This window comes from Ambystoma mexicanum, chromosome 8 (assembly GCF_040938575.1).
Source record: "Ambystoma mexicanum isolate Mex_15411 chromosome 8, UKY_AmexF1_1, whole genome shotgun sequence".
NCBI lineage: Eukaryota > Metazoa > Chordata > Amphibia > Caudata > Ambystomatidae > Ambystoma > Ambystoma mexicanum.
The window spans coordinates 1685834979-1685860969 of NC_090929.1; the positions used below are offsets into that span (position 1 = coordinate 1685834979).

At 44.8% G+C, this 25991-nt stretch overlaps 1 protein-coding gene across 1 annotated transcript in view; it reads left to right on the plus strand.

The window, feature by feature from the left end:
- LOC138473323 (deleted in malignant brain tumors 1 protein-like) overlaps positions 1-25991 on the plus strand; it is a 911582-nt gene that overhangs the window by 428977 nt on the left and 456614 nt on the right. The window contains exons 26-32 of the mRNA XM_069611989.1: positions 1993-2016; positions 2097-2132; positions 6360-6674; positions 12855-12884; positions 18031-18054; positions 18135-18170; positions 23018-23332. Coding sequence (XP_069468090.1) covers positions 1993-2016; positions 2097-2132; positions 6360-6674; positions 12855-12884; positions 18031-18054; positions 18135-18170; positions 23018-23332 — 780 coding nt within the window. The remainder of the gene's footprint in view (positions 1-1992; positions 2017-2096; positions 2133-6359; positions 6675-12854; positions 12885-18030; positions 18055-18134; positions 18171-23017; positions 23333-25991) is intronic.

Genomic DNA, 25991 nt, shown 5'->3' on the forward strand with positions numbered 1-25991 from the left:
TTTGTAACTTCGTCCCTGCAAAGAGTAGAGTTTATTATTTTATGAAATCTCCCTGGCAAAGAGTAGAGTACATTCTGATAGAGTCTCCCCCTGCAAAGAGTAGAGTTCACTCAGATACAGAGTCTGCACTGCAAAGAGAGAGTTTATTATTTTATAGACTCTCCCTTGCAAAGAGTAGAGTTCATTCAGATACAGATTCTCCACTACAAAGAGAGTTTATTATTTTATAGACTCTCTGTTGCAAAGAGTAGAGTACATTCTGATACTGAGTCTCCCCCTACAAAGAGTGGAGTTCATTCAGATACAGAGTCTTCACTGCAAAGAGAGATTATTATTTTATAGAATTTCCCTTGCAAAGAGTAGAGTTCATTCTGATGCTGAGTCTTCCCCTGCAAAGAGTGGCGTTCATTCAGATACAGATTCTCCACTGCAAAGAGAGTTTATTATTTTATAGACTCTCTGTTGCAAAGAGTAGAGTACATTCTGATACTGAGTACCCCCTGCAAAGAGAGTGTATTCTTTTATTGCATCTCCTCTCCGAAGAGTAGAGTGTATCCAGATATAGAGTCTCCACTGCAAAGAGAGTTTATTATTGTATAACATCTCCCCTGCAAAGAGTAGGGTTTATTTTATGAAATCTCCCCTGCAAAGAGTAGAGTTTATTCAGATACAGAGTCTCCACTGCAAAGAGAGAGTTTATTATTTTACAGACTCTCCCTTGCAAAGAGTAGAGTTTATTCTTATACAAAGTTTCCCCATTAAAGTGGGGGCTTGTTGGCTTGTTCTTGTTCAGTGCCGTTTCTGATACAGAGTGTCCTTGTCAATGGAGAGGGTCTATACTTTTTTTCAAAGCGATGTATTTGATTTTCATGAGAATGTACACCTGCTGACTGGGTTTCCACATTCCATCAACAGTCGAAAAGAGCAAGACAAAACACCCTAAAATCTCTGTGAGGGAAATGCAACTAGCAGGCAAGTGGTGGGGGGCGAGGGCTGGGCGAGTGCTAGAGCGTCACTCATGGACCCCTCCCGGTGGTTAATGTTCGACTTGGCCTGACCAACTGCAAAGCATTCCTGGGAACTCCCTGATCTGCATCCTTGAGAGCAACCCCTCTACCGCACTGAGTGACCGCATTCCCTCCTACATGGCGCTTGCTTGCTGTTTGGGCCCACACAATCCTCGGTGCTCAAACTGAGCTTGATCAGCTCACATCTACGCTCAACACCGGGACTGCCTATGTCAGCCTAACAAGAACTGAATCCTGGTACTTTTGATTCTGAACTGCCCCCTCAGTCCACTTGGACCCTAGAGGTTGGTTAGGTCACGATCGCTCCTGTTTTCATCCAAGATATCCTTTTTGTGGCTAGTAATTTATCTAACACCCCTGGTACTACACTCAGTGCGACTTCCCTCAGTCTGTTATAACTTCTCTGTTCTTCCTTTGGGATGGGTTTTTGTACAGTATTTCTGTTTGTTCTGTTGCAGATGGTGTGTTTGATTAAAGTATACATATATTTATAGAACCTTGATTGGACATTTGCTTTATTTTGGACTGCAATACTTTGTTGTTTGGTTCACTACTGGGTCACCTTCGCACCCCTCTTATATAGCCTTCCCTCGGCCCTTGTTACCACAAAAGCTCAAGGAGGTGTATATCTTTACGGTCCCTATGTGAGGTCTCAGTGTGTCATTTTACCCCTACTCATCCTTGTACTCCTGTGAGGCAGAATCCAATTTGTCACAGGCTCTGATAGTGGGGGCTGTTGGCATGGAGCTGTCCTGCTACTTGAGTTCCTACTGCTCAGCGCAGTTCAAGGGTTGATTTTGCTTGTGTTGGTTCAGGTGTTCCTTTAGGTTCAAAGATCATAGAAATTCAGTCTTTCTGGGGTATTTGTTGTAACCACCAGAATACTTGAAACTTGCTGAATGTTGAAACGTCCCCCATCCTGCACGCCTTCTGTGTTAATTGTTCTTTTTCCCTCTTCTTGCAGCTGCAAGACCACCATCAACTCCAGGTAATTCTCAGGTCATTTACTCCTGGGTCGGCCACCAAGTCATTTCTGGGGACTGACAGTGTGTCCTCTTTCTTTTCCAGCTCAGACTCGCATCCCTACGAACACATCTGCTGAAGGTAGGACCTTTTTCCATTGAAGTCAGTGGGCCGCATTCTAAGTGTGCCGGTCGGCAACAAGGGTGCAGGAAGGCTCACCGGCACCCTTATTTCCGGACCGGCAAACTAAAGTGTCTGCCAGCAGTGGCCACTGTGCCGACAGGTCAGACCCTGCCAGGCGCTGGGGCCACGGTAGGCAGACTGTTCACGGAAGCGCCGGCACCGTTAGCCATTCTGCCGGTGCTTCATAGTCCCCACTCCCATAGAGTCCTAATCGACTTACATTTTACCGGTGCCTGACTTTCGGGCCACCGGACTTGTAATAGCATGGTGGCACCAGGAAGTCAGGCGCCAGAAAAATATTACGAGTCTGGCGGCAATGCTCCTGTAGCAGCGGCAGGGTTACCGCCGGACTCGTAATGAAGACCAGTGTTTATTTTATGGAACCGCTACTGTCCAATGATCCATTGCGACACGCAGCAAGCATTCTGGATATGGCTTATTTATCATTTTGGCCATCAGTAGCCTCCTGTGACACTGAACATAATGATAATATTGTCAATCAAGTAAGTAGAATCCCTAATAAGGAAAACTATATTTGGCAAAATCTGGCAGAATATTTTTACATGGAAAGTAACAGGGAACCCTTTGTTTGACCCCCTGAATAGAGGAGCTGTGTTTATGTGTCTGCATAGTGTAGAGTCATGTCAAAGCTACTTATAAGAGAGCATTAAAGATACTGTATTCATCCTGATCCCCGTTCCTCACCAAATCCATCCACACCCAGAACAGCCAAAATCTTTCATGATCTTAGTGTTTGCAAAATGTTGTCACCCACCGAGGGATTGCCTCCTATGTCTATCCTTGCCACACCGCCCCGGATCACGCTTCATCTTCTGTGTGGTGCATACTCGCCGCGGGGTCATCCAACACCCTCTTTTTATCCCTGGGATATGCTATGTTGACTTATACCGTTCACCGCTACCACCCAGGGGCAGTCTCCAGGTGCTCAAGTGGCTCTGCAAGAAAGAGGACGAGGTTGGTTAGTGGGGATAGAGGAATAGGATTGCCCCAGAATCTGGAGAAACTGTCTGGATAGTCACCCAAGACAAGTGTTAATTTCCCATCAGCCCTGCATGTTCTCCAGCTTTTCACGGATTCAGCATGTAGCCTCACTGTGGTGAGATACCAGCGGAGAATGAGCTTGAATTAAAGCTTGTTGTAGTGTACACATAGAGAGGGACTTGATGCCCTGGCCTACATTGCCACCCAATCATTGCTGGTCAGCTGATTACCTAAGCCCCCAGGCCATTTCTCCTGACAAGGAGGTCCTGTATGTGGTCCTGAGTCCAGAGACACAACCATATAAAGATCTGAGATTAAGCTGCTTCTTGAAAATATAACCTTGAAAAGATTTCTGAAGTTCAGTAAGCTGTCTGGTTGTGTCCCGCCATCGAACCTCAGGTTGGGGAACTCCTTGTCTTGTCTGGAGACATTCCACTCTGGCAGTGGGCCCGTAGGAGTGGAAGCACATCAATTGTGATCAAATTGATCCCCATGAAACTAGAAAAGGGCAAGCTTCTGCCCTTTGAACATGTTGCCCTTTATGAAACACAAAAGGGGCGCGTTGCCCCGGCTGCCGAAGTTGTTAATGTTCATCCCCCAAATACCTCATACATTTCTTAATCAATTTTCACCAGACCAATTATTTTAGTTTTCTTTTTCTCTTTAGCCTTTAAAAAGATAGTGCACATCCCAAAATAGGGAAGTTAACTTTCAAACCTGATACCTTTGTAAAGAGACCTAATTCTATACTTAAAGCACTAAAGTAATTTGCTGAGAGACGTCAACTAATTCATCATCAGCAAACATTATGAACTTAAATACCACAATGCTAAAATGGATCCACTGCTTTCTCGTGTTGCCCCTGACCTGCCTAGCAGAATAAGCCATAACTAGAAGTAAAAGGAAATGGAAGAGCAGTCACCATTGTCTAGTTCCCCAATCCTGTCGTTTATTTTGGTGCCGGACCAAATAGTTGGACGTGACGTTCCTAATGAAGATCCCATGAAAACTCAGAGCTTGCCCGGTCTTCTTGAAGAAGGCCCAGTCCACCCTGTCGAATGCTATTTCTGCATGAGTACGATGAAGGGGCCAAGTGAGAGGTGTTGATTTTATCCAGAAGGTGGGATGTTTTATAAATATTGTCGAGTGGCTATCAGCTATGACAAAGCCTGCTTGGACAGACTGGATCATATTGAGGCTGGGGTGGTCTCCAAACTGGATTTGAAAATCTTTGTAAAAAGCTTGACCTCAAGATTCAGAAGAACCAAGGGCCTATACACCCCACCGAATTCTGGGCCTTTACATAGTCTACAGATGAGGCTGGGAGTAACTACCGTTGTAGAGTCAGACCGTTGAATGTTAGGAAGACTTAGGGCCTCATTACGAGGCTGGCAGTAGTAATATAGGCAAGGCGGCTGCCGGTATTTTTTTTTCTCCAGCGCCACAAATGGCCAATTGCTGGGTCACGACCTTGCCTGACCCGGTATTTGCCCATTCCTGGGCGCTGGAAATAAATCTTTCCCATTCCCATTGAGTCCATAGGGCTCAATGGGAATGGGGAGGTCGGATGCACCGGCACCGTTATTAATGCTCTGCTCGCGGGTGCCTTTCATTCCGCCAGGTCAGACTTGGCGGAATGAAAGGCACCCACAAGCACAACTCGGAGTTTGCCGGTCCAGGCACAATGGTACCGGCAAGCTTACCGGTACCGTTGTATCTGGACCGGCAAGCTCGTAATGAGGCATTGTGTTTTGACTTCTCTATAGCAAAACTGATAAATGTTTTTGATATACAAATGTTCAATGCAGACCATGAGTGGGACTAGAATCTCAGTTACTGTCCTACTGCCATTCACCCTAATTAGAGATGCTGGTGCTCAAACATGGGGTCGGTGCATTTCCATTCATCCTTATTCTGTAATGGCCCCCAAAAAAGGCGAGGTCCTTTCCATTCTCCCTCATTCTGTGCTGGTCCTCGAACATGTGGAGGCCAATTGAAATCACCCTAATTCTAAGTTGGACCTCAAACATGGAGAGACCATTTCCATTCACCCCAATTCTGTACTGGCCCCCAAATATGGCGAGGTCCTTTCCATTCAGCCTAATTCTGCACTGGTCCTCAAACATGTGGGTGGTGCATTTCCATTCATCCTTCTTCTGTACTGGCCCCCAAACATGGAGAGACCATTTCCATTCACCCCAATTTTGTACTGGCCCCCAATCAATGCGAGATCCTTTCTATTCACCGCAATTCTGTGCTGGTCCTGGAACATGGGGAGGCCAATTGAAATCACCCTAATTCTTCGCTGGTCCTCAAACATGGGGAGGCACATTCTAATCACCCTAATTTTGTGCTGGTGCTCAAACATGGGGAGGCCAATTCCATTCACCCTGATTTCCTGCTGGTCCTCAATCATGGGGAGACCCTTTGCATTCACCCCAATTCGGTGCTGTCCCCAAAAATGGCAAAGCCAATTCCACTCACCCTAATTCTGTGCTTGTGCGCAAACATGGGAAGGCCATTTCCATTCACCCTAATTCTGTGCTGGTCCTCAAACATCGGGAGGCGAATTCCATTCACCGCAATTCTGTGCTGGTCCTCAAATATAAAGAGGCCAATTTCAATCAGTCTAATTCTGTGTTGCAATCGCATATGGGGAGACCAATGCATTGGCAGTGTTTGGTTACCTTGAGATCAATATGCTACGATGTACCCGATTAGAAGGAGTAATTAAATGATATTCTTGATGCTGTGATAATGCTTGCCACTGTTCATAGCGGTTATGCTACTTCTGTCATGTTTTTTGCATTTATGTGTCATTTCTTGTTTCACATTACTAAGGCTAGCCGGCAGGAGTTCAGAAGAATTCTAATGGTCTGAACATTTAAGTGTGTTTCATGGATGAGAAGTGATGTTACAATTCTTCTGCGATACGATATGGAGTCTTAAGGTGGTTGGCTGTCATTACATGGCCCGTCATTTCCAATGCCGTAGTGTCTTCTAGAATGTTCTGATGCAGTTTTATAATATTGCATCTTGCTCTCGGGCATCTTCCTCGCTGGAGGAAGAACCTTTATATTCTTAGCATCTGGAGGGCTTCCATTAGACTGGTCTTTATGCCTCTCTAAGGGTGTTGAATGCTCTCTTAGTGTCCCAATTCTTTTCCCTGGTCTTCTATTTCAGGTAATTACTCCATGCGTCTTCAGAATGGTTCCAGCAGGTGTGCGGGCCGTGTCGAAATCTGGTATAATTCCTCCTGGGGGACGGTGTGCGATGATGGCTGGGACCTGAACGATGCTCAAGTCGTGTGCAGACAGCTCGGCTGCGGGTCGGCTCTTTCTGCTCTGAGCATGGCCTACTTCGGTCAAGGCAATGGAAGCATTCTCCTGGACGATGTTGCATGCAGCGGCTTGGAGTCCCGCCTGTGGGATTGCCCTCATTCTGGGTGGAAGAGGCATGACTGTGTGCACCAGGAGGACGCCAGCGTCATCTGCTCAAGTGAGTGCTCTTTCCCCTACATGCAAAACCGGTGCTAGTTAAAATGACACTGTTCCAGATCATTCTTACAATGACAGCCCTAGGTCATCCCCTTTCCATTTCACACCCGCAAACGGCGTGTACACCAATATTCGCTTGTGAATGAGTGAATGTAGTCAGTGAACTAATCTGGGGTTCAGTGTTCCTATCAAAAAGGCTCTTAAGAGGATTGAATGGTATTTTAAGGTCATTGGGATTACTCAGTGATTGATCAGAAGAGATGTCATGTTTTTAGAGAGTATGTGCTTAACAGGCTAGAGAGGTGAGTGTGATGATAAAGACGAGGTCCGTTGCCCGTCCTTCCCAAGTTGAAGGGGAGTTGATAGGCTACATACACACCAGTGTCTTGGAAATTGAGGCCATTTGAGATTGTGATCATCCTTGGTATTGTGCAAATGTTGCATAGATCAGTGGGACACAGGAAAAAATAACTTTTCCATAAAAGAGGAAACCTGATAATGAACACATCAAAATGGCATTTTCTGAAAATAAGTAGTGTAAAAATGAAGAAAGGAAATCACGAAATTATTTTAAAAATAACCCATCTTTAATAATTAGTTTAAATCTAAACAAAAAAAAAACAATTGTGGTCAGGACCAGAATGGTTTAGAGCAGGCGAGTAGGACGAAGGAAGTAGGATATTTTGGAGTTTCTGGGGTTCCCACTGGTGTTATAGCTGTGCCTTTATGGCTGGAAATATTTAAGTGCAAAATAAGCGGTACTCACGTCAACTGAGAGATAAAAAGGGGGGTCTGCTTTTACTATTTAGTAAATGACAAACCAAGAACACATTTTAAAACAATAAAAGGTAATAAGGTGCGTATAGCTTCCTTTTTTGGAAAAAAAGAAAAAAACTAATATATTTTGTTGTTTTAAAATTATTGAATTGAAAACTATCATGTCATTTGCAATTTGATAATCTCAGTTACCATTCTGGGTTATTCTTGACTGGCTATTATTTGATAGAAGCAGGCCAGGGTCACCTCTGGCACACACTGCCTTTAGCTCTCCAGCATGTTTTATTTGATGAGGTCCTGGGAGCAAGGAGCATCTACTCATAGATGCGCCATCTGATGGGCGTGGGGGTGGATTCACACTGAAGGTCTACACATTGCATAGCTATTCTCTGAAACATTAGACGAGATGGCCGTGTAGGACAGAAGATGGCTCACAGGTTGGAGCGCTGAAGATGGAACCATCGCTGAAGCTGGTGCCAATGGTTGGTGTTGAGTCTCCAAGAGAATAGATGGTATGGCCTTGCAGGACACATGATTGGCTAATAGGTTCTAGGCCATGAAGTGGGGAAATTGCTGGAAGTGGGGACGATGATCAGTGTGGAGCCTCAGATATAATAGGTAGCGTGGCCGTGGTGGACACAAGGTTTGCTCAGAGGTTAAAGCGCTAAAGGTGGAGCAATCCTTACAAGTGACGGCACCGGATTGCCTTGAGTGTCAGATCAAGTCATTAATGGCGGGAGCATCTCTCAGATAGATGTCTAGGGCAGGTTCTGAGGTTTCTGTGGAGATGTCGCTGCACAGGGCCTGCAGCTTCTCAGCGGTTGCATCCCTGAGGACGAGGTCATTGGACTGCACTGATTGTTGGGAAGTCCTCATCCATCTCCTCGGAATCTGGGTGTCACCCTATTTTCAGCTTCCTCTGGAGGGAGAGCAGTCCAAGCGCTGAGTCCTCAACTAATGGGGGCAATTATGCACCGGCAAGCCTCGATTTGCTCTTCAGGATGTTGACATGGAAAGTAAAGGTTTTGCCAGAATCGAAGATGTTCTCCAGTCCAGACTTGCACTGTTTTATTTGTGGTTATCATGGTTGGGGTTCTCCAAAACTGGCCTCTGTGCACAACTGGTAGGGCTCAGAGGTTACTGTGGAGTGAGTGGGTGGGGAGCACTACAGCACACTCCATGGCTATTTATGAGCTATTTCTTGCTTTCAGGATTCTAGTACTGGTTCCAGCACCAGGAATCTTGGGAATTATGGGTCTTTTCCTGTAAAATGCTGATTGCAGAACTCTCCACCATGTGTGGAATCTTCACGAAAGATCCCACACACAGACCATCTCTGTCCACGTGCAAGGTCCCGGAGCACACTCAGAGCCAATCAGGATCAGTTTCCATTCTCTTATCTCTAACAGAGAAACTAGTGAGACAACATTTGCTGCACCTGCTTTGCCCACTGTAAAATCACTGTAAAGAACAGAAACAAGAGAGAGAAAAGGCAGCTTGAAGACAGAAAACACAGAGGGAGCGCTACAAGGCACTGAAAGGTTCCTCTCTTTTCTGCTCTGTGAGAAAGGGTCTGTGACCACTTTCTGAAGCTTTCTAAGCTTTTTCCTTTGTTACTCTTTGAGTTTTTGATTTCACTCGACCCCTTTCAAAGGCATGTTGCTTTAGGTAGCATTGTTTTACTGTAAAGATAAGATCTTTTAACTGTTCATCTCTTTGGTCAGGTTGCCCTCCTGTTTGGCCGGTTTTGTTAGATGGGCCTCCTTTGGGGGAGAGAATGTTGGCGAGGTGCTACTATGCTGTCAGCACTGGCTCTACTCTTCATTCCCACTCCTTTAAGGAGAGTTCTTTCTCTCAGAACGAGACACATTAGGAGACTCTGAGAAAAGAAGGGAAGCCGGCCTAGAGTGCTGTGCTTTGAGTCTACGGTAGTCATCCACTCGGGGGTGGCTGTCTTCAGTTAAGGAGCAGGGGTGTACCTTCACTACTATCATGGCACCTTCCGTGATATGCTCTGACACCCCTGACGTCCCTGGAACATTAGTGGCACCTTTTTCTTTCACAATGCCCTCATTCAACATTGAGTGATCTTGCGACCTCCAGATTCCCTCATGTCAAGAGAGCCTTCGACGCCGAGATGTCTCGATGTGGAGCGGCTGTAGAGATTGTTCACCGTCATTTGACTCTGAGAGGATTTTGGTGCTGAGGGGGGCTTGGTGCTGGAGGTGCCTTGACGCTGGGGATGCCTCAAAGCTGAGGTAGTTTAAAGCTTAAAGGGCCGGGACACCGAGAGAAGGCTTGATGAAGATAAGACGTTCGTGCTAGAGGAAAACTCAGCACAAGGAGAGCCCTCTTTGCTGATTAAAGAGATCAGCAGCGAGATCTCCATGTCTTCTTCAGCGATCTTCCATGACAGTCATTGTTGCTGGTTCTCTCTCTGAGGGCTAATGGTTCAATTAAAGCATTTCTGAGTCAGTCCTCAGTGATGGAGCTTGAATGAACTGGATCAACAAGTGATCAAGAGAGAATCTATTCTGATTCCAGTTTATAAAATTCACCACCTGGGCTCAATTATCTAAGCCGGGGAAGGAAATGCATATCCTTCATAAGAAGGGTGAATCCATGGAGAGGAAGTCTGAAATTGAACGAAACTTGGAGTGGGGCATCTCTTTTGAGTTAATTGATATCATACATTCTTTTTGCCACTTGTGTGAGGCTACAGATGATGCCTTTTCAAGGATTCCTTGAAGATCAGTGGGAAATGCCACAACACAGAAGGCCCTGCAGTCTTTCTCCTGGTGGATGAAGATTCAGAGCTGAAATTGGGGGTCTCATTTTTCCTTTTCCCTAGCAGTGGAAGTCCTTGTGTTGCACACATCTCCTACTGGATGGAAAGCCCACATTGACCAACTACCTCCTCCCAGGGGTTCTGATCATTGTCAGAATGTTTGTGTCACATCACCTTTCTGAAACTTCGGCCAGTCAAGCTGGCTCTCAATGTTTCCATCTCTGGTATTCAGAACAAGTTGGCAATAGTACAAACAGATGGCACAACAGCTCTGTGCTATATCTACAAGCAAGGAAGAATGAGGTTGAGGGTTCTCTTGTGGTAGACTCAGCTTTTGTGGCGTTGGGCCATCCCAAGGAGAACTTGCATAAGAGCAGTGCACCTGCAAAAAAAACCTCTAAATAGAGCACTGGTGAAAGAACAGGAATGGATGCTCAACGATGAGGCGCTAAACAGCACCCTGGAAGAATGCGGGTATCCAGGGGTAGACAAGATGCCCAGACATAACGTCCAGGTTTCAGGAGCACATATCTCTGGCTAATGCCGCTGTTTAACACCGTGGTCAGGGACATCTCTAGAGAGACTCTCGCTGAGGCCGCTGATCACACAGACCGTCGTGAAGTTCCATCAATCGGTGGCCGCTATTATCCTCATAGCGCCCTTGTGCCCAACGCAGCGGTGGTACGCAGCTCTGCTACAGATTCTCCTGCCTACCCATTGCCTCGGTCACACTTTAGATTGGGTCTCCACTATTAATGTCATTAGTAAGGATTTCCAGGTGTGTTCCTGTCCTTGGTCAGACCATGCCAGGATGACTTTCCTAAGAAACTGAAATGCAGGAGAGCAAAATGTAATTTGGCAAGAAGCGCAAAGCTGCTTACGCGGGACCAAATTGAACCCGTGTTACGGCCTTCCATTACTTTTTCTCCTACTGATTCTGCAGTAGTGATGTCGCAGTTACTTGTCTCCAATCTGGACAACATCACCAATTCCATAGCGCCTCTTAAATATAGAAAAAATAGGGAAGGGATAAAAAACAAAACCTGGTTCTCTCCAGAGTTGCCCCTTTCTTTGCCCTTCTGGATCAGGAGGGGGTGGAGTTGGCCTACTATGCATATGACACACAGTAAGTCATCCCCATGGCTGGTACTCACTCCCAGGATGAAGCTGAACTGAACCGTGTCCATACCTCCATGGAGAACTGGATGATATGGAGCAACTTGGCATTGAACAGGGATAAGACCGAGTTGTTGATTTTTGGCACTCAGTCTACGCTGGCCAAGCTTGATCCTTCCTATGATAACCTTCAACTTGGAGAGGTCAAGATAACTCTCAAAAAGAAAGTTAAAACCTTGGGTGTGGTCTTTGACCAACAGCTCAATGGGAAAGCCCATGTAGGAAGTCTTGTATTAGCAGCAGCCTACTACATCAAGCGTTTGGCACATCTTAGACCTTTTTTTCCACAGGCCAAAGCTGAGACTATTGCTAGAGCAATTGTCGGGTCTAGAATTGACTGCTGCTGTTGCCTCCTGGCAGGGCTCAGCAAAACTGATGTTAACAGACTACAGGTGGTGTAAAACGGTGCAGTCAGCGTGGTCGTGGGACCATCCCGTTGTGACCCTATATCGGCAGCCAGACGAGCACTGCATTGGCTCTGTGTGGAAGCAGGCATACTTTTCCGCCTATTGGTTATTACCTTTAAATGTAGACAGGGCTTAATGCCCTCGTATCTGCAAGATCTCATCCCTGAAAAAGTGAATAGTAGATCTCTCAGATCTAGCAATCACAATTATCTGATGCTTCCTAGATGTGGGACGAAGAAGGTGGAAAGGGGAGCTTTTCACATTGCAACCCCTAAAGCATGGATCAACCTACCTCCAGATCTCAGATCTCAGAAAACCATTGATCCTTTTAAGAAAAAAATTGAAAACATGGTAGTTTGCTTGATCTTCTCTGGCAGCTCGGGCTGAATACCTTTCCTGGTCAATTGTTTCTTGTTTAATGTTTTGTTGTCTGCGCCCTGATGCCCATGGGTCCATGGTTTGCGCATTATAAAGTAAAGTAAAGGTCATGGCAGGTCAATGGTGCATCTCCATCCTGGTCTGTATGAGAAATTAACTGAGGGCTCTCACTGTAGTGCGATGTGCGGCTCCATCTGAATTCTTTTCGCAAAAGGTCAGTGGCCGGCGTGAATTCTGGTATAGTCTCTGGATATTTGTTCTAACTTTTGAGATAGATTTGCAGCAGGCAACGCAGGTACACAGACTGTCTCCTCTCCACTTTCCGTGTTAAAAAAAAAACAGATTTATTGCTTGTAATAAGTGGTTAACCATGTATTGGCTACATTTAACATTTAACATTTAAATATTTGGACAAGGTGTAGCCATGACCAAGCACTTCCACAGAGGTAATATTTGTTAATGATTATAATTAAGAGAGAGCTACGACTACAGGTGAGTTATTTTCATGATGTACATCCTGTATGTTCCAGTCATTTTAAATGAATGTCTGTAAGTCTATGGATTCCAGCCACAGTGACCAACACTGAGCCTGGACCTCGCAATGTTTGTCCTTCTAATGCTCTTCTATCACTAATGCTCGTGTCTTCTTCTGTAGACGCAACATCCGGCTCACCACAGACTACAGGTATGTTTCCAGCATGTTCTAGTTTCCTCACAATGCCCCACTGGTCAGGCTTGGTGCCAGGACCCACAGTTTGCTCCAACTTGACTACCAGGGTGGATGGGCTTGATCTCAGGCGTTACATGTGTGTCTATCTGCACCCTGGCCCTGGATGTGACCCCCTAAAGGACCAACATGGGCTGGAGTCGGCTGTGCTCAAATGGAAGCTCAGCTGGGAATACTTTCTCTCGAATTAATCGAAATGAAATCCTGTATCATATCGCATATTTTAAATTTACCCATCGTCCCAGTCAGGCAGGGACTTAAGGCAGCTCAGACGATGCAATAGACAGTCATTAAGAGAATGGGCCCATTTCTTCTGATACAGCAGTTCCCCTGCAGAGAGTAGAGTTTATTTAAACAATAGGCCCTGAGCAGGGGGGCATTACCATTTCAGGTAATGCCCCAGGCCCATAGTTACAGGCCCGAGCAAAGGGGCCTATTGCTATTAGTACCCCGGCCTGTAAGACCGGGGTACTAAGAGCATTTATTTTCTGTTCCGAAAAGCTCTGGTGTTTCGAACAGAAAAAAAAACAAAGTTAAAAAAATGGCCGCTGTGGAAAGGAAAACAAAGTCTGTTTTCCCTTTCCATGGCGGCCATTGAAAATGAATGTAAAAATGAATGTAAAAAAGATAAACAAACAAAATGGCGGCTATTCAAAAAGTAGGGAAAAAAGTAAACAAATAAAATGGCTGCTATGGAAAGGATGGAAGGGTCTCTATCATTCAGGGGTTACCTCACATTTGGGTGATATTCCCTCCTACCAAGTGAGGATATCATACATGTATACAATTCAAAAGAAGGAAAAACAAACCACTCTCAACAAAGCGTTCTAGATGTGTCCTCCAGATATAGTTTCAAAAAGCAACCATTATGAACAAATATAGGTTCCATCTAGTGAACATGAATCACAACCAACGTAATCTAAAATTTAAATTTTTATTCATTTTCTGCTTTTAAACACACCTCATATAAACATTTAAAAAAACATTTATAAATCACTAGAATTTCCGTATCATAAAATAATTCCACCTCACAAATTTAAAGTCACAAATCACTTAATTTTCAAAACATCAGTGGCAACTCAATTCATTTTATTCCCCAATTCCCCACCATGTTACAATAGCCTGATTTATATAAGTTTCTGTCCTCAATGTTACAAATCACTGGACATTCTTCAGGGGCAGAAAATTCATCTTGTGCTTCTAGTGGATCTTTTCTCATACCAGATTTTTATATCTAATGACACATAAAAGAACACACATTACCACATGGGCATCCCCGGTCAATGAGTAGACCTAGCCAATCCCTAATCACCCCTAGGGTGGACAGATATACAATCTTTAATATACCTGTACCATTGGCTTCTGACTCTATAGCAAAGCCAAATCTTGCTCTTCACCTTTCTAATAGACAGGGAACTCACTCAGAGTATCAGGTACCCAAAACCAATACACACAGCACCTTAATCAATGACCATATTGAACAGCAATAATGTCCTCTAAAAAAGCCCCATCCCCAGGGGGATACCATAAATTCAAATGCAACTCACCCTGGGGTCAAGGACTTCATCGTCTTCATAAGTCACTTCAATAATTGAGAAATTATTCCATCGGCAGTTAATCTAGGTTATTAAGTGATTTGTGACTTTAAATTTGTGAGGTGGAATTATTTTATGATACGGAAATTCTAGTGATTTATAAATGTTTTTTTAAAATGTTTATGTGAGGCGTGTTTAAATGCAGAAAATGAATAAAAATGTAAACTTTAGGTTACGTTGGTTGTGATTCATGTTCACTAGATCCAACCTATATTTGTTCATAATGGTTGCTTCTTGAAAATATATCTGGAGGACACATCTAGGACGCTTTGTTGAGAGTGGTTTGTTTTTCCTTCCTTTGTATTGTACACAAGTATGATATCCTCACTTGGTAGGAGGGAATATCACCCAAATGTGAGGTAACCCCTGAATGATGTAGTCCCTTCTTCCTTTCCATGATGGCCTGTCACGGATCGGGAGCGGAGGTGCTGGGGACAGAAGTGTTCCCTGCGCATCCGATCCCGAAATGGAAAAAAAAGAAGGTAAGTGGGTTTGGGAGGGCAGAGATGGGATTCTTTGGAATGGGGGGCAAGGGGGAGGGAACAACCCTTAACTCGATCCCCGGCGGGGGAAGATGGCAGCCTACATCCGTGGGGTGTCTCGGAGAGGGATTACCCAGTTCCGAGCCTCCTCATTGGCGGAGTGGCTGACACCCCCATGCCCCCCGCTGAGGACAGAAATGAAGGAACGTTGTGGGGGAGAGGGATTCCCAGTCAGGTAATGCCACGGCATGGGCAATGAGATTGCATGTTACAATCTCATTGTCCCTCGCTGAGTACTAATCCTTTATAGACTCCCCCCTGCCAAGAGTAAAGTTCATTCTGGTACAGAGTCTCACTTGCAAAGAGAGAGCTTATTCTGATACAGTCTCCCCTGCAAAGAGTTTTTATGACATCTCCCCTGCATTCTGATAAAGTTTCTCCCGCAAAGAGAGAGTTTATTCTTTTATAGCATCTACCCTGGAAAGAGTAGAGTTTGTTTTATAGAATCTCTCCTGCAAAGAGTAGAGTTCATTCTTTATAGAAGCTCCCCTACAAAGAGTAGAGTTCATTCTGATACATATTCCCCTGCAAAGAGACAGTTTATTCTTTTATAAAATCTCCCCTGCAAAGAGTAGAGTTTATTATTTTATGAAATCTCTCCTGCGAAGAATAGATTGCATTCTAAAACTGTCTCCCCGGCAGGGAGTTTATTCTTTTATAGACTCTCCCCTGCAAAGAGTAGATATCATTCAGATACAGAGTCTCCACTGCAAAGAGAGAGTTTATTATTTAATAACAGTTCCCGTACAAAGAGTAGAGTTTATTATTCCATGAAATCTCCCCTGCAAAGAGTAGAGCTAATTCAGATACAGAGTCTCCACTGCAAAGAGAGGGTTTATTATTTTATAACGTCTCCCCTGCAACGAGTAAAGTTTATTATTTTTTTAAATCTCCCCTGCAAAGAGTAGAGTTCATTCAGATCCAGAGTCTCCACTGCAAAGAGAGAATTTATTATTTTGTAATATAGTCCCTGTGAAGAGTAGAGTTTATTATTTTATTAAATATCCTCTGCGAAGAGTAGAGTTCATTCAGATAGAGTCTCCACTGCAAAGAGAGAGTTTATTATTTTATGGACCCTCCCTTGCAAAGAGTAGAGTACATTCTGATACTGACTCTCCCCTGCAACGAGTAGAGTTCATTCAGATACAGATTCTCTACTACAAAGAGAGTTTATTATTTTATAGACTCTCTGTTGTAAAGAGTAGAGTACATTCTGATACTGAGTCTCCCCCTGCAAAGAGTGGAGTTCATTCAGATACAGAGTCTTCACTGCAAAGAGAGTTTATTATTTTATAGACTATCCCTTGCAAAGAGTACAGTTCATTCTGATACTGAGTACCCCCTGCAAAGAGAGTGTATTCTTTTATTGCATCTCCTCTGCAAAGAGTAGAGTGTATTCAGATACAGAGTCTCCACTGCAAAAAGAGAGTTTATTATTGTATAACTACGCCCCTGCAAAGAGTACTCCCCTTCAAAGAGTAGAGTTAATTCAGATACAGATTCTCCACTGCAAAGAGAGAGTTTATTATTTCATAACATCTCCCCTGCAAAGAGTAGAGTTTATTTTATGAATTCTCCCCTGCAAAGAGTAGACTTCATTCAGATACAGAGTCTCCACTGCAAAGAGAGAGTTTATTATTTTATAGACTCTCCCTTGCAAAGTGTAGAGTACATTCTGATACTGAGTCTTCCGCTGCAAAGAGTAGAGTTTATTCTTATACAAAGTTTCCCCATTGTAGTGGGGGCTTGTTGGCTTGTTCTTGTTCAGTCCCGTTTCTGATACAGAGTCTCCTTGTCAATGGAGAGGGTCTATACTTTTTTTCAAAGCGATGTATTTGATTTTCATGAGAATGTACACTTGCTTACTGAGTTTCCACTTTACATCAACAGTCTAAAAGAGCAAGACAAAAAAACCCTAATAACTCTGTGTGGGAAATGCAACTAGCAGGCAAGTGTTGGGGGGCGAGGGCCAGGCGAGTGTTAGAGCGTCACTCATGGACCCTTCACCGTGGTTAATGTTCGACTCAGCCTGACCAACTGCAAAGCATTCCTCGACCTCCCTGATCTGCATCCTTGAGAGCAACCCCTCTACGGTACTGAGTGACCGCATTCCCTCCTACATGGCGCTTGCTTGCTGTTTGGGCCCACACAATCCTCGGTGCTCAAACTGAGCTTGATCAGCTCACATCTACGCTCAACACCGGGACTGCCTATGTCAGCCTAACAAGAACTGAATCCTGGTACTTTTGATTCTGAACTGCCCCCTCAGTCCACTTGGACCCTAGAGGTTGGTTAGGTCACGATCGCTCCTGTTTTCATCCAAGATATCCTTTTTGTGGCTAGTAATTTATCTAACACCCCTGGTACTACACTCAGTGTGACTTCCCTCAGTCTGTTATAACTTCTCTGTTCTTCCTTTGGGATGGGTTTTTGTACAGTATTTCTATTTGTTCTGTTGCAGATGGTGTGTTTGATTAAAGTATACATATATTTATAGTACCTTGATTGGACATTTGCTTTATTTTGGACTGCAATACTTTGTTGTTTGGTTCACTACTGGGTCACCTTCGCACCCCTCTTATATAGCCTTCCCTCGGCCCTTGTTACCACAAAAGCTCAAGGAGGTGTATATCTTTACGGTCCCTATGTGAGGTCTCAGTGTGTCATTTTACCCCTACTCATCCTTGTACTCCTGTGAGGCAGAATCCAATTTGTCACAGGCTCTGATAGTGGGGGCTGTTGGCATGGAGCTGTCCTGCTACTTGAGTTCCTACTGCTCAGCGCAGTTCAAGGGTTGATTTTGCTTGTGTTGGTTCAGTTGTTCCTTTAGGTTCAAAGATCATAGAAATTCAGTCTTTCTGGGGTATTTGTTGTAACCACCAGAATACTTGAAACTTGCTGAATGTTGAAACGTCCCCCATCCTGCACGCCTTCTGTGTTAATTGTTCTTTTTCCCTCTTCTTGCAGCTGCAAGACCACCATCAACTCCAGGTAATTCTCAGGTCATTTACTCCTGGGTCGGCCACCAAGTCATTTCTGGGGACTGACAGTGTGTCCTCTTTCTTTTCCAGCTCAGACTCGCATCCCTACGAACACATCTGCTGAAGGTAGGACCTTTTTACATTGAAGTCAGTGGGCCTCATTCTAAGTGTGCCGGTCGGCTCACCGGCACCCTTATTTCCGGACCGGCAAACTAAAGTGTCTGCCAGCAGTGAACACTGTGGCCGACAGGTCAGACCCTGCCGGGCGCTGGGTCCACGGTAGGCAGACTGTTCGCGGAAGCGCCGGCACCGTTAGCCATCGTGCCGGTGCTTCATAGTCCCCACTCCCATAGAGCCCTAAGGGGCTTACATTTTACCGGTGCCTGACTTTCGGGCTGCCGGACTAGTAATAGCATGGTGGCACCAGGAAGTCAGGCGCCAGTAAAATATAGAGTCTGGCGGCAATCCGCCGGTAGCAGCGGCAGGGTTACCGCCGGACTCGTAATGAAGACCAGTGTTTATTTTATGGAACCACTACTGTTCGATGATCCATTGCGACACCCAGCAAGCATGCTCGATGTGGCTTATTTATCATTTTGGCCATCAGTAGCCTCCTGTGACACTGAACATAATGATAATATTGTCAATCAAGTAAGTAGAATCCCTAATAAGGAAAACCATAATTGGCAAAATCTGGCAGAATATTTTTACATGGAAAGTAACAGGGAACCCTTTGTTTGACTCCCTGAAGAGAGGAGCTGTGTTTATGTGTCTGCATAGTGTAGAGTCATGTCAAAGCTACTTATAAGAGAGCAATAAAGATACTGTATTCATCCTGATCACCATTCCTCACCAAATCCATCCACACCCAGAACTGCCAAAATCTTTCATGATCCTAGTGTTTGCAAAACATTGTCACCCGCCGAGGGATTGCCTCCTATGTCTATCCTTGCCACACTGCCCCGGCTCACGCTTCATCTTCTGTGTGATGCATATTCGCTGCGGGGTCATCCAACACCCTCTTTTTATCCCTGGGATATGTTATGTTGAGTTATACCGTGCATCGCTACCACCCAGGGGCAGTCTCCAGGTGCTCACGTGGCTCTGCAAGAAAGAGGACGAGGTTGGTTAGTGTGGATGGAGGGATAGGATTGGCCCAGAATCAGGAGAAACTTTTTGGATGGTCACCCAAGACAAGTAGTAATTTCCCATCAGCCCTGCACGGTCTCCAGCTATTCACGGATTCAGCATATAGCCTCACTGTGGTGAGATAACAGCGGTGAATGAGCTTGAATTAAAGCTTGTTGTAGTGTACACATAGAGAGGGACTTGATGACCTGGCCTATGTTGCCATCCAGTCATTGCTGGTCAGCTGATTACCTAAGCCCCCAGGCCATTTCTCCTGACAAGGAGGTCCTGTATGTAGTCCTGAGTCCAGAGACACAACCATATAAAGATCTGAGATTAAGCTGCTTCTTGAAAAGATAACCTTGAAAAGATTTCTGAAGTTCAGTAAGCTGTCTGGTTGAGTCTGCCATCGAACCTCAGGTTGGGGAACCCCTTGTCTTGTCTGGAGACATTCCACTCTGGCAGTGGGCCCGCAGGAGTGGAAGCACATCAATTGTCATCAAATTGATCTCCATGAAACTAGGAAAGGGCAAGCTTCTGCCCTTTGAACATGTTGCCCTTTATGGATCACAAAAGGGGCGTGTTGCCCCGGCTGCCGAAGTTGTTAATGTTCATCCCCCAAATACCTCATACATTTCTTAATCAATTTTCACCAAATCAATTATTTTAGTTTTCTTTTTCCCTGCAGCGTTTAAAAAGATAGCGCACATCCCAAAATAGGGAAGTTAACTTTCAAACCTGATACCTTTGTAAAGAGACCTAATTCTATACTTAAAGCACTAAAGTAATTTGCTGAGAGACGTCAACTAATTCACCATCAGCAAACATTATGAACTTAAATACCACAATGCTAAAATGGATCCACTGCTTTCTCGTGTTGCCCCTGACCTGTGTAGCAGAATAAGCCATAACTAGAAGTAAAAGGAAATGGAAGAGCAGTCACCATTGTCTAGTTCCCCAATCCTGTCGTTTATTTTGGTGCCGGACCAAATATTTGGGCGTGACGTTCCTAATGAATATTTCATGAAAACCCAGAGCTTGCCCAGTCTTCTTGAAGAAGGCCCAGTCCACCCTGTCGAATGCTTTTTCTGCATGAGTATGATGAAGGGGCCAAGTGAGAGGTGTTTATTTTATCCAGAAGGTGGGATGTTTTATAAATATTGTCGAGTGGCTATCAGCTTATGACAAAGCCTGCTTGGACAGACTGGATCATATTGAGGCTAGGGTGGTCTCCAAACTGGATTTGAAAAACTTTGTAAAAAGCTTGACCTCAAGATTCAGAAGAACCAAGGGCCTATACACCCCACTGAATTCTGGGCCTTTACCTAGTCTACGGATGAGGCTGGGTGTAACTACTGTTGTAGAGTCAGACTGTTGAATGTTAGGAAGACTTAGGGCCTCATTACGAGGCTGGCAGTAGTAATATAGGCACGGCTGCTGCCGGTATTTTTTTTTTCCAGCGCCCACAAATGGCCAATTGCCGGGTCATTACGACCTTGCCGGACCCGGTATTTGCCCATTCCTGGGCGCTGGAAATAAATCTTCCCCATTCCCATTGAGTCCATAGGGCTCAATGGGAATGGGGACGTTGGATCCACGGGCACCGTTTATAACGGTGCCGGTGCATCTGACGTGCTGTGCTCGCAGGTGCCTTTCATTCCGCCAGGTCAGACTTGGCGAAATGAAAGGCACCCACAAGCACAACTCGGAGTTTGCCGGTCTGGATACAATGGTACCGGCAAGCTTACCGGTACCGTTGTATCTGAACCGGCAAGCTTGTAATGAGGCATTGTGTTTTTACTTCTCTATAGCAAAACTGATTAGTGTTTTTGATATACAAGTGTTCATTGCAGAACATGAGTGGGACTAGAATCTCAGTTACTGTCCTACTGCCATTCACCCTAATTCTGTGCTGGTACTCAAACATGGGGGTGGTGCATTTCCATTTATCCTTATTCTGTAATGGCCCCCAAAAAAGGCGAGGTCCCTTCCATTCTTCCTAATTCTGTGCTAGTCCTCGAACATGGGGAGGCCAATTGAAATCACCCTAATTCTGAGCTGGTCCTCAAACATGAAGAGACCATTTCCATTCACCACAATTCTGTACTGGCCCCCATATATGGCGAGGTCCTTTCCATTCAGCCTAATTCTACGCTGGTCCTCAAACACGGAGGTGGTGCATTTCCATTCATCCTTCTTCTGTACTGGCCCCCAAACATGGAGAGACCATTTCCATTCACCCCAATTTTGTACTGGCCCCCAAACAATGCGAGGTCCTTTCTATTCACCGTAATTCTGTGCTGGTCCTCAAACATGGGGAGGCCAATTGAAATCACCCTAATTCTGAGCTGGTCCTCAAACATGGGGAGGCACATTCTAATCACCCTAATTCTGCGCTGAACCTCAAATGTGTGGAGGCCATTTCCATTCACCCTGATTTCCTGCTGGTCCTCAATCATGGGGAGACCATTTGCATTCACCCAAATTCGGTGCTGAACCCAAAAATGGCAAAGCCAATTCCATTCACCCTAATTTCTTGCTTGCCCTGAAACATGGCAAGGTCAATTCCATGCACTTTAATGCTGTGCTGGGCCTGAAACATGGGGAGGTCAATTCCATTCACCCTGATTCTGTTATTTTCCTCAAACATGGGGAGGCCAATTCCATACACCCTAATTCTGTGCTTGTGCGCAAACTTGGAGAGGCCAATAACATTCACCCTAACTTTGTCCTGGTCCTCAAACTTGGGAGACCAATGCCATTCACCCTCATTCTGTGCTTGTCCGCAAACTTGTAGATGCCAATTCCATTCACCCTAATTCATTGCTGGCCCCCAAACATGGCAAGGCCAATTCCATTCACTCTAATTTTGTGCTTGTGCGCAAACTTGGAGAGGCCAATTCCAGTCACCCTAATTCTGTTCTTTTCCTCAAACATGGGGAGGCCAATTCCATTCACCCTAATTCTGTGCTGGTCCTCAAAAATGTCGGCCAATTCCATTCAGCCTAATTCTGTGCTGGTCTTCAAACTTGTGAGGCCAATTCCATTCACCTTAATTCTGTGCTGGCCCTCATATAGGCAGAGGCCAATAACATTCACCCTAATTCTGTGCTGGTCCTCAAACTTGGGAGACCAATTCCATTCACCCTAATTCTGTACTGTTCCTCAAACATGGGAAGGCCATTTCCATTCACCCTAATTCTGTGCTGGTCCTCAAACATCGGGAGGCAAATTCCATTCACGCTAATTCTGTGCTGGCCCTCAAATATAAAGAGGCCAATTTCAATCAGTCTAATTCTGTGTTGCAGTCACATATGGGGAGACCAATGCATTGGCAGTGTTTGGTTACCTTGAGATCAATATGCTACGATGTACCCGATTAGAAGGAGTAATTAAATGATATTCTTGATGCTGTGATAATGCTTGCCACTGTTCATAGCGGTTATGCTACTTCTGTCATGTTTGTTGCATTTATGTGTCATTTCTTGTTTCACATTACTAAGGCTAGCCGGCAGGAGATGAGAAGAATTCTCATGGTCTGAACTTTTAAGTGTGTTTCATGGATGAGAAGTGATGTTACAATTCTTCTGCGATACGATATGGAGTCTTAAGGTGGTTGGCTGTCATTACATGGCCCGTCATTTCCAATGCCGTAGTGTCTTCTAGAATGTTCTGATGCAGTTTTATAATATTGCATCTTGCTCTCGGGCATCTTCCTCGCTGGAGGAAGAACCTTTATATTCTTAGCTTCTGGAGGGCTTCCATTAGACTGGTCTTTATGCCTCTCTAAGGGTGTTGAATGCTCTCTTAGTGTCCCAATTCTTTTCCCTGGTCTTCTATTTCAGGTAATTACTCCATCCGTCTCCAGAATGGTTCCAGCAGGTGTGCGGGCCGTGTCGAAATCTGGTATGATTCCTCCTGGGGGACGGTGTGCGATGATGGCTGGGACCTGAACGATGCTCAAGTCGTGTGCAGACAGCTCGGCTGCGGGTCGGCTCTTTCTGCTCTGAGCATGGCCTACTTCGGTCAAGGCAATGGAAGCATTCTCCTGGACGATGTCGCATGCAGCGGCTTGGAGTCCCGCCTGTGGGATTGCCCTCATTCTGGATGGAAGAGGCACAACTGTGTGCACCAGGAGGACGCCAGCGTCATCTGCTCAAGTGAGTGCTCTTTCCCCTGCATGCAAAACCGGTGCTAGTTAAAATGACTCTGTTCCAGATCATTCTTACAATGACAGCCCTAGGTCATCCCCTTTCCATTTCACACCAGCAAACGACGTTTAAACCAATATTCGCTTGTGAATGAGTGAACATAGTCAGTGAACTTATCTTGGGTTCAGTGTTCCTATCAAAAAGGCTCTTAAGAGGATTGAATTGGATTTTAAGGTCATTGGGATTACTCAGTGATTGATCAGAAGAGATGTCATGTTTTTAGAGAGTATGTGCATGACAAGCTAGAGAGGTGAGTGTGATGATAAAGACGACGGCCGTTGCCCGTCCTTCCCAAGTTGAAGGGGAGTTGATAGGTTACATACACACCAGTGTGTTGGAAATTGAGGCCATTTGAGATTCTGATCATCCTTGGTATTGTGCAAAAGTTGCCTAGATCAGTGGGACACAGGAAAAAATAACTTTTCCATAAAAGAGGAAACCTGATAATGAACACATCAAAATGGCATTTTCTGAAAATAAGTAGTGTAAAAATGAAGAAAGGAAATCACGCAATTATTTTAAAAATAACCCATCATTAATTATTAGTTTAAATCTAATAAAAAAAAAAACAATTGTGGTCAGGACCAGAATGGTTTAGAGCAGGTGTGGAGGACCAAGGAAGTAGGATATTTTGGAGTTTCTGGGGTTCCCACTGGTGTTAGAGCTGTTCCTTTATAGCTGGAAATATTCAAGTGCAAAATAAGTGGTAATCAGGTCAAATGAGAGATAAAAAGGGGGTCTGCTTTTATTATTAGGTAAATGACAAACCAAGAACACATTTTAAAACAATAAAAGGTAATAAGGTGCGTATAGCTTCCTTTTTTGGAAAAAAAGAAAAAAACTAATATATTTTGTTGTTTTAAAATTATTGAATTGAAAACTATAATGTCATTTGCAATTTGATAATCTCAGTTACCATTCTGGGTTATTATTGACTGGCTATTATTTGATAGAAGCAGGCCAGGGTCACCTCTGGCACACACTGCCTTTAGCTCTCCAGCATGTTTTATTTGATGAGGTCCTGGGAGCAAGAAGCATCTACTCATGGATGCGCCATCTGATGGGAGATTCACACTGAAGGTCTACACATTGCATAGCTATTCTCTGAAACATTAGACGAGATGGCCGTGTAGGACAGAAGATGGCTCACAGGTTGGAGCGCAGAAGATGGAACCATCTCTGAAGCTGGTGCCAATGGTTGGTGTTGAGTCTCCAAGAGAATAGATGGTATGGCCTTGCAGGACACATGATTGGCTAAGAGGTTGCAGGCCATGAAGTGGGGAAATTGCTGGAAGTGGGGTCTATGATCAGTGTTGAGTCTCAGATAGAATAGGTAGCCTGCCCGTGGTGGACACAAGGTTTGCTCAGAGGTTAAAGCGCTGAAGGTGGAGCCATCGCTAGAAGTGGCGGCACCGGTTTGTCTTGAGTGTCAGATCAAGTCATTAATGGCGGGAGCATCTCTCAGATAGATGTCTAGGGCAGGTTCTGAGGTTTCCGTGGAGATGTCGCTGCACAGGGCCTGCAGCTTCTCAGCGGTTGCTTCCCTGAGAACGAGGTCATTGGACCGCACTGATTGTTGGGTAGTCCTCATCCATCTCCTCAGAATCTGTGTGTCACCCTATTTTGAGGTTCCTCTGGAGGGAGAGCAGTCCAAGCGCTGAGTCCTCAACTAATGGGGGCAATTATGCAGCGGCAAGCCTTGATTTGCTCTTCAGGATATTGACCTGGAAAGTAAAGGTTTTGCCAGAAGCGAAGATGTTCTCCAGTCCAAACTTGCACTGTTTTATATGTGTTATCATGGTTGGGGTTCTCCAAAACTGGCCTCTGTGCACAACTGGTAGGGCTCAGAGGTTACTGTGGAGTGAGTGGGTGGGGAGTACTACAGCACACTCCATGGCTATTCATGAGCTATTTCTGGCTTTCAGGCTACTAGCAAGTACTGGTTCCAGCACCAGGAATCTTGGGAATTACGGGTCTTTGCCTGTAAAATGCCAACAGTTGCTCATGTTGACCCTTGGAAAGCATTTCCTCTCACGTCTCAAAATGTGAATTTCCACTGCCCCCTGCTGGCAACATGTGCAGCTTTCAGCCTCGTCTATGTGTGAACATGTTGAACTACTTACATACAAGAGTAAAACATTTCAAATAAATAGTGTGATCGTGGACATGTAGAATGTTGCTACAGTACTTGAAAAATGTTAACATATCGAAAGTAAACATCTTAATTTAAAAATCATTGTATAATAATGTAAATGCCCTTAAAAAACACATCCCCCATGCACCCACACGCTTCCTTTTCTAACACCTATTAAAGCCCCTTTCAGGGGATTATAAAAGCATGGGCTCTGTTGTAAACAGAAAGCTATTTTCCAGAAGCCTCTTCTATTTTGATAAGAAACCTGCACCACTGAAAAGGGTATTTTCAGTTTCCTGCTTTCACTTGGTCTTTGCTGATTGCAGAACTCTCCACCATGGGTGGGATCTCCACCACGAAAGATCCCACAGACAGACCATCTCTGTCCACGTGCGCGGTCCCGGAGCCAACTCAGAGCCAATCAGGATCCGTTTCCATTCTCTTATTTCTATCAGAGAAACCAGTGAGAAGACA